Genomic DNA, 9,807 nt, shown 5'->3' on the forward strand with positions numbered 1-9,807 from the left:
GAATTCGCAAAAACTTGGAAATTGAATTAAACTCCGAATTGGAAAGAAATACAACAAAAATCAAGTTCAGTTCATATCAAATCAGAGTTCATTCTCATAAGCATCAGAATGGCAAGTGTCTGTACACCAAGTTTGGCTCGTTTCGCACTATACAGTTCTCCTGCATGGCTGAAAACTCTTTCCGATGGAGCTGATGTTGCAGTCATGCCTAAGAGTTCTCGAGCAGCAGCCTTGAGATGAGCAAACGATAAACGACTCACTTTTCCAGTAACTCAAAACATCACAGTCCAAGCTCTCACGTACTGCTGCGAAATATCTTTCAACTTCATCATTTAGAATATTTTCTTTGGTTAGACCTGAAGCAATTTTCCTCTTTTTTCTTGATGTAGTTGACGGCATGAAAGAGAACAAGCTTATGTTAACGATCTCTTTTTCTTCGGAGTTTGACGAGCTGCTGTTCTGGTTGTGGTCGAAACTAGAAGGTCTTTCGCAGCTATCGACTTCAATGGCAGCTTTTCTTTTTAGGAGTTCTTTCGTCGACTGTATTGAAGCTTCTTTCAGTAAAGCTCTACTCTCCATTCATTGCCGCGTTGCCCGCCTGCATTATATCGTAACTGACTACAAGCTACTATGTCTACTATTCGTCACAATACCTACTACGACTGTACGGTGTAAGCAATGCAATGGCGGCTTGGCACTGGTTTTCCCTGCGCGAAGGATAATCTTGTATAACTTGCTGGAAAACGACGCGGACAAAGTAGCATTTTCAGGAAAACCAGAAATTAGATTAGAATTAAAATTAGAGCATAGAAACTTTTCACAAATTTCATTAGAATTAGATTACAGGCATTTCGCTCTAATTAGTCTAATTAGACAACTAGAATTATCTAGTTGTCCAAGTCTGCCCTCTGCGCAGTAAAACGTTGCATTGAAACTTATCTTGGACGTCATAGTAGAGAAGGTTTGATTAAATCGCCTGACTCATGCGTGCAATGAAGATTTGACTGAAGGAAGCATGAACGTGATTTAGCAGAAATTGCATTGTCCGGTAGAGGAGCAATCTATTTTGTTTACAACTCGCTAACATCAAGAAAATCCCCTTGAGCGTAAAATTAATAGTTACAGACAGGGAAGAAATTTTTTTTAAAGGTTAAGGTTATTTGCTGATGATCTCAAATAAATAATAAAAATTGAAAACAGTCATAGAATTGCTCAGAAGTCTGGAGAAAGATAATAATTGACTAATTCTTTGCTCTTATTGTCTACAACAATCTAAAACTCGCGGTTTCAGACAACTTCTTTGCAAAATTAATACATGCAACACAATTTTGATGAAAAGATCACACTATTACAGGCTCGTGTGTAATTGAATGAATAAATTGCAGAGACCAGAAGTAATTAAAAGATTAAGGAGGCACGAACTAGAAAGCAATCGGCGATCGGACAGAAAAGCACGCGATTAGAATATTCTATATGTGCAGTGCGAACTTATTATTAAGCTACTAACAACGTATTATTTTAAGGTCCAAGTTCTTTTCATCAATGTAACGATTGAATTGTTCAATTTCTAATAAAACTGGATTTATTTGAGAACACTTTACATAAATAAATTTCAAGCTGTTGTCAAAGGTTAACCAATCCCAAATCATATTTGGAGTGACGTCCTTTTCTAAACAAAGAAGATCTTTCAAATCACGTAAAGTGCCATCCTGAAACAATTCGTTCAGAACGTCATAAGCACAACTATGAATTCCAAACTCTAAAGACAATATTTTAAGCGATCCAGAGGAGTTTTTACAGATTGTTTTGAGCAGTGATGTGATATCTTCATCTTCAAGATAGCTGTTTGCAGCTCTCATACACAGCGATTTTAACTTCGACCAAGGTTTTAATCCAGTTTCCAAAGCAGTTAGGGACAATTTTTCAAACTCTTCCTTGACAACTTGAACAAGGTTACTTTGAGTTTCAACCAATATTTTGTCAACCGTAACATCTTCTAAATAAGGACACAGGAGTCCAACGTATTTTAAAAAGCCAAAAGGATGGATCCAACTTAATTCTAAAGTCGTTAATTGTAGTCTTTGATTCTGAATAATGTAAACAATGGTCGCCTTTTTTTCATTTCCAGAAATTATATTTAAGTTTTCCATTTTTGGCACGCACTGAAGCAAAGCATCATGTTGCTCTTCAAACCAGGAAACGCATAATCTGTTGCTCTCGTGGTAGTCTTTACCTCCCTTTAAGTAAAGAGGTTTTGGTCCTTTGTTCAGCTTACAAAGATGAGCAAGTGCTTCGAATAGCAAATGATGAGTAAATCTTGAAAGTTGCGGACACCAATAATAAAACATGTGAGCGAAGAAATGAAATGGTTTTTTGGAAGCACAGTCGACGTTGTTCATGTGTAAAACTTCCAAATTTCTCGCGAATCCTGTTCGTTTTCCATAGATCAAAAACATTTTTGCAAGTTTATAAAATGAAAACTTTTGTGAATGTTCGAAGTCTCGAGAAATGTCCAAGTAAGATAATTTGTCGCATTTTCCGATTGCCTCAAAGATATTTCCGCTCAAAGTGACGTTTTGAAGCTCCAGCCTTCGTAGAGTGTCTTTAGATGCGGTTATGAGTAGTCTGACCACTTCGCAAGAAATTTTCGTGCAAAAATTTAAACACAAAACTTCAATCCTGGGACAATTCACAAGAATAAAAGTTTTAATGCTGCGTTCAATTAAAATTGTATCTTCTTGGTTTTGAATAAAACTTAAATTTAACACAGTCATCGAGGAACCAAAAAAACTGATTGCCGGCCAACGAAGATCGTAATGTTTTACCAAAACGAAGTTAATGCTGTTTGTAATATTGGGGCCGCAAACGTTGAAGGGCGTCAGAAATTGCTTGAGCAGCTCATAATTTTTGTTGCTGCAATTTCTTCTGTTTCCTGATTCACCGGCCAACTGCCTCACGGTTTCGGCAATTTTATCCAGCACTAAATGCTTAAGGCATTTTGCAGAACGATGTCTGGGCATTGCAACGATTTCCAACTTACAGATAAGATCAGTTGAACTAATATGTGAACACTGAATGTAACTTCTATGTTTCTGTAAAACCTAAAAACGAAAACAGATATATACTGACCCGGTCAAATTTTTGATTGTACTAAGTTTGTCTTAAAAATTGTAAAAATTTTAATTATAACAAAATTGACAATCAAATTTGGTCAAAAGTTGTAAAAATTAAAAATGCTCCAAAGCAACTGGCCTATACTTCTCAGCTGGATGCACGCAACGTCGATATGGCTGAGTTTTACGTCGAAGAAGAGTTTTCAATAATTTTAGCCGAAGTTTTGCAAGGTAAATTTAAAGATATAATCAGTTTATTTCTTTGTTTGTTTCCACAACTTTTTGGATAGCTAGATTACTTTCCAGAAAGAGATTAACAGATGCACTTCACTCATAAAGTAGTACCTTTGTCGCAAAAGACGTTTTAGTTAACAGCGTTCAAGATTGTCAAGTACAGTATGTTCTATGACCCGTTAGAAAATAACTTGGTCTTTAAACATTTAAAAAAGCAAACTAAAAAACCACTGACCACCAACAAAGTTGCTGCAACTGTAATGATAAATTTACTGCATTTATCACCTATATATGTATAAATAACATCTACAGACCTACACTCATATAAATAAGTCATTGCAGTAGAACCGTGTATGGCGTGTGTAGCCAGGACTGTAAGGACATTCATGGGTTTAAGAGAATTTTGAAATGTTTCAATAATTTAAGTCGTACGAGTACATGGATCATCTCTAAGACAAGATCTTGTTATTACAAGTTCTTACTTCCAAGTGATTCCTGCACAGTATGAATGAGATTGCTTACTTTATAGCCACCTTTAGCCAATTTGAAATATTGCTTTTGTATGACATCACTATCTATGCAAGGTCAATAACAATGCTTGCTGTCAGCATGTATACTGGCAAACAAAATACCGTACACAGGTCACAGATGTTGGCATGTGACGTAACTGTCACAGTCATTGCTTTAATTAAATTAAGATGCCTGATGCGAATCTTATAGTGTTAGTTACCCTCCGAAAAATTGTATTTCAAAAGGACCGTATCACTATCAGACACACCTAGGCTTTTAAGGGAGAACTCAAATGTAGCCTATTAGTGACTACGTTAAAAAGTCGGGCTATTAGCCCAGGCGTTCAAACTAATAAAACAACTGGGAATTAATATGTGTTTAGCTCAACGTATACAAGTCATTCCTAGGAGAACTACTAACCAGCAATTACTGACACCTTGAGATGAGATTTGTCAATATCAAGGAATAGCAGGAAACAGCCACAAACTTTACGATCCCTCCCTCGACTGAGGAATGACAGCCGCAAGCCGACATGTAACACTGATGGATGTTACTGTTATACTTCCAGCAGCGCAATACACCTTCACAAAACCTTACTGGCATACTTCTGTCTGTAAGTTCTGTAGGTTACTTCAAACGCACCAAACAGAAAGCAACCGGCGATCGGGCAGATATGCCAGAAAGTAAACTTAATAACTAAGCTGTGGTAAAAATCAACATTAAAATCAAAAACTAAATATAAATAAACTCACCATAAACTTTCAAATGACACAAACGAAGAAGTACACCAACGCATAACTTTCTAGGATAATCAAAATGGTGCAACCCCAGCAACTGTGACTTAATTGCAAAAATTAAGCAAACAAACAAACAAGTGACACTGGCTTAATACAAAACTAGTCGTTCTCACTTGTCAGCAACAGCCGAACAGCGTTGGAAATTGTCTAAGCCCTCTTGATTTATACTCGCTTACTGTTCTATTTCTCTGCGCCATGCGGTCTAATTACAATCGCCTTTTCCAGTCGGCTGCTTTCTCGCCATTGTAACTTAGACTACAAATACATTCTTATTACTAGACCTAGAAACGACCAAGCAGTATCCAGTCGGCAAGTAGGCGTTTGTACGAAACTTTTCTTTAGTGTAAGTCAACCTACGTGGTTAACGCATTTTTTAGGATGTTGTAATAAAGCAAAAGATGAAATATTGTTTAGGTTGGACAGAGCTGCGTCAATCGATTATGCGATCATCGTAAATGCTGGTATAATATAAAGCGATGACTTAAAATATGGCAGTTGGATATGACGTTCCAGTAGTAATTTAAATGAATAGTTTCTAAGACATTATTGCGAGTGCGTGACCAGCAAAACAGTTACTTTGTCTTGTCACAGAGGGTGACAGCTTTGACATGATTCTGTCTTTTGTCATCGTCATCAATCGAGTCTTAGTAATCAGTAGGGCAACCAGTTTTTTGACCTAAAAAGTTTAAATTTTGACCTCATTTTGACCTAAAAAGTTTAAATTTTGACCTCATTTTGACCTAAAAAGTTTAAATTTTGACCTTATTTTGACCTAAAACGTTTAAATTTTGACCTTATTTTGAAAAACGCTATACTGATAGTCTTTACACTGTCTACAGCAACTTTCTAATCTAAAGCTGCATTTAAAAATGACAAAATGCTTTTCTAGTGTTGACTTTTTTTCATTTCTGCGTATTAAGATTGACAACTTGCAATTTCAAATGCAATGCCGTCACATCGTGACGTCACCAAACGCGCTGAAAAGCCTTCCCTCTCTTTGTGGCTTTGGTTCTAAGTAAAATTTGTGGCACTGGAATTGTTTGCGGTACAAGAAAAGAGAAAAACGGAAGAATAATATTACAAAATGGTTACAAAATTACAAGTTTAATAGATTTTGACCTAAAAAAAAGACCTAAAGAAACAATTTGACCGTATTTTGCGCTAACGTAACATTTTGACTTTATTTGACCTAATAACTTCTATACCACACGTCGTACAAAGCTGAAATTTGTTTTGTGCTTGTTTGATAACATTCTGGGCAGGTTAAAAAAAATTGACCATATTGACTTTTGGTTGCCCTAGTAATCAGACTGTCAGCTCTGTCTAGATATTATAGCAGCATTTCTATTATTATCTATCTAGCCTTGTCAATAGAGATCACCAAGTTGGTCAGTTTGACCACAAAGGGACTGCTTATTACGGCTGTTGGCAAATACTGCAAAGTTTTAGTCTGCAGCAAAAGCTTTATCGTGCGATTATTTTAACTGTGAGTTTTTGTGGTGACATTTTTCCGGCTACGCCAGTTAACTCCGACTCCGACCAAACATGCACTTTCAATCGAAAGTCAGTCAAGTTGGCGTCGAGCAATCACTTGTTGAAAATTAACTACGTCACAAACCGTGCGACCGATGGTCGAGGTCATAACCTGATAACGACCCGTAGGCGACATTATTTCATGCTATCTTTCACCAATTTGTAAATAAAAAAACGCAAAATATTAAAGTTAATATTAAAGTTTGGAAAAGCATAAAATTTTTTAACCATGCATGGTTAGTCTATGGTTGCCAAGTGATATTGTCAACATTTCCGTCACAATTGGTCATTGAAGAGGTCGGACAATACTGCAGTTGTGTCAGTCGTATAATGGCTGCTAGTCCAGAATATGGAAGTTATGGTAAATGAAAAACTACCACACGAAAATGATAGAAAATATTACTGTACTGTATGCTGCTATTTAGCTTCTTCGTCAGTACAATGGTGAAGTTACGGGTGGTTTCGACAACTCATTACTGAACATTACAATTTCGTTTCGTTTAAGTTCAATGGATCAAGTGAGCGTTTGTTAGTGGTGACGTCATCATGACGTATGATGCGAAATTAACTTGACTTCATTGAAATGAAATGTGTTTCCTATTTCCAATAGATTTAAATTCCGCTTATGAAGACCAACTTAATTAAATCGATTCTTATTCTCAGCGAGATACTGCAAAGCAGATGCGAGACTAGGTCGCATTTCACGCTTTAATGCCAAGAAACCACGCAGTGTGATTAATAATTAAATAAATGATCTACAAAGTAATCGTTGCACAATTGGTCAATGAAGTTCTCTCTTGTGCGTTATAAACGTCTTCAGAATGCACAGATAGTTCTTGTTTTTAGGGTTATTTCAAGTCTTCTTTAGCATTTTGAAACCAATAAAATTTTATTTCTTAGGGGTTTATGGCATCATCACTGTTAAAATAGTTGATCAACATCTGTTAACTAGCTTTTTCTCTCACTATCTGACTAGAGATTTCGATTATAATCCAATCGTAGAACAAATAATATCTAACCACTTTAAAATGATGCAAAAAAACTTTTCTCCCAATTAAAGCGGGGATTATAACAAAAATACTGTTATAAACGTTATAAAAATATTGTGAGATTAGCTGCAGACTTGAAAATGAACTTTGCACTGAGTTTGTAAGAAGTTTTTTTGCCGATACTTCAAAATTGAATGATCATTTCCATCCTGATCCATTTGTTAGTATGAGTTCATTTTCTTACCTTTGTGTGTATTCTGTTTTGCATAAATGTTTATTACGAAGATAAAAATCGACCACAACTTTTGTAGAATTTGGGGATGTGGTACTATTGAGCAAATAAGTTTCAACATGAGCCACATTTCAGAAAATGTTCCCGTTTTTCGTATATTTTACTCATGAACTGTGCTATTTTTGCAAATACTTCACAGAGGCAAACACACTTCACAAATACTTCACGTTGTGTATTGAAGGAAGCGTTACTCGTACGTTGATTATAATCAAAATGCCTATGCATATGTCTGTAAAACGTCTTGAAAACTTAGTGCTGGATACAATTGCAGAAACTGTGTCGCAGCTGGCCGGTGAACCAGGAAACAGAAGAAATTGCAGCAATAAAAATTATGAATTGCTGCATCGATTTCTGACGCCATTTGCCGAAAACTGCCCCTATTTGGCGAACAAAATCCACTTCGCGATGTTGAAAAATTATCGTCTCTGCTGGCCTGCAATCAATTTTCTTGGTAGCTCTTTGACTGTGTTAGATTTTTCTGGGCTTGGAGAAGAAGAAGACGATTTTTTAAATGAACGCAGCATCAAGAATTATATAATTCTAAAATGTCCCCGGATTGAACGCATATGTTTAAAGTACTGCAGCAAAATTTTTCAGAAAACTGTCAAATTACTTGTTAAGGCATACAGGACGTCTTTAAAACGTTTGGAGCTTCAAGATGTTAGTTTGAGCAAAAATGTTTTGGTGGCAATAGGGAATTGTACTAAGCTGACGTATCTGGACCATAGATATCCTATAAAACACTAGATCGCTCTTCTTATTGTTTTCGACCAACCAAAAATGAAGCCAATTGAACAGATTTGGCGGGAACAGTAAGGGACCCAAACTGGGCTTTGAACACGATTTTATAAGGCTTTTAAGCTGTTAGGTCCAACGTTAAATTGTGAGATTTCTTCGTCAATTTGTAATCTATATAAAACATGGATAAAAGGGGAACTCAATGCTGTGCTTACGGTTGTGGAAAAAGGAAAAAGAGAGTTAATAGCGCTACAGTAAGCGATAAGTTAATGGAAAGAAGTGCCAGTGAAGGGAGTTCGGATGATGAGACAAGAAAGAAAATTTGTCATCCAAGAACCTTCCATGCGTAAGCATTTTTTGTGCATAATAATAATTACCTACAACTAATGTTTTTCTTGGTTTAACGTTAATACCGGTACCGTATGTGAACTGTAGCGTAGCCTAGCCTACTGGCACTGACATAAAGTCCTGTAACTGAAAGCTCTTTTCTCATTGCTTAAGGTGTTAAATATGCTACTTATGTCTATATGTATACGGTCTATAGTCTAACTGTACCTCTTATTCAACTTCATGCTTCCTAGAGGCATATTGGCGGTATTGTGCCTTTTCAAGCTGACTAACTCCATTCTTCACCATAACCAATTAACCATCACCAATAATGCACGCCAAAAGTAACTACTCTCTTACTACTAACATGGAAGTTGATAAGTGATCAATTTTTTTCCAAAGTCGTCTATTTATTAAATATCTCAGTGGCCATTGACAGGAAATTCCTCGAAAAGAGTGGTGCTAATGTTGTTATACCTTGCTAAAAACAAGACCACAAGCAGCAAAATGGCCCCCATATGAAACTTTAAAACCTGCAGATGTTAAACAACTACAGCGGTGCGATAACCACAGCCTTTATATGCCAGGTATATAGGCTACAGGTTAGTTGCTGAAAACTGAGTTGCAAAGAGCAATAGTGTAGTAGTACCGGCAGGTGTTTTTGTGCAACAGGAATTATTAATTAATCGTGTCTTTGCACCAGTCGTTCAATTTAATGAGCTGTAAGTTCTGACCATCTCATTAACATTGCAGCTGTTGTGTATTGGCATGGCGTTCAACCAATAACTTACCTCAGCTAAAAGTGCACCCGAACAGTCTCAGCTACATTCGATGACATATTTTTATTAAAACATATATTTATAGTACCAAGTATATGTACAACAGATTTCCATCAGACTCAGACCGAAAGAAAGAATGGCTTGTGGCAATGCGTAGAGATTGTTGGATTCCCAGCAAACACTCAAAAATTTGCTCAGACCATTTTCTTGAAAAATATTTTGATAGAACAGGGCAACGAAACAGGCTTAAAGATGTTGCTGTACCAACTCGTTTTAAGAAATTTCCACAACATCTTAAAAAAGTAAGGTTATAAATTCCAGTAATTATTGGCAGTTAATAAGTTATTTTATTATTATTAAGACAGTTTTTTTAATAATTATTCCAATAATTATTGGAAATTATTGGCTATAATATACTGGTAAGTATACAGGCACTGATATAATATACTAATATATATACTGGCAGTATAACTTTGAATTGTTTCACTGCAGGCT

The 9,807-nt window shown here is 36.1% G+C and overlaps 1 protein-coding gene across 1 annotated transcript; it reads right to left on the bottom strand.

The window, feature by feature from the left end:
• Nucleotides 1-1,347: 1,347 nt before the first annotated feature.
• LOC143470748 (uncharacterized) lies at nt 1,348-4,732 on the bottom strand. Its single transcript, XM_076969021.1, has 2 exons — nt 4,278-4,732; nt 1,348-3,101 (listed from the first exon to the last, which is right to left on the bottom strand). Exon 2 carries the CDS (start codon nt 3,018-3,020, stop codon nt 1,503-1,505), a length of 1,518 nt encoding a protein of 505 aa, XP_076825136.1. The 5' UTR covers nt 3,021-3,101; nt 4,278-4,732; the 3' UTR covers nt 1,348-1,502.
• Nucleotides 4,733-9,807: the final 5,075 nt, after the last annotated feature.

The sequence above is a fragment of the Clavelina lepadiformis genome, chromosome 9, assembly GCF_947623445.1.
Source record: "Clavelina lepadiformis chromosome 9, kaClaLepa1.1, whole genome shotgun sequence".
NCBI lineage: Eukaryota > Metazoa > Chordata > Ascidiacea > Aplousobranchia > Clavelinidae > Clavelina > Clavelina lepadiformis.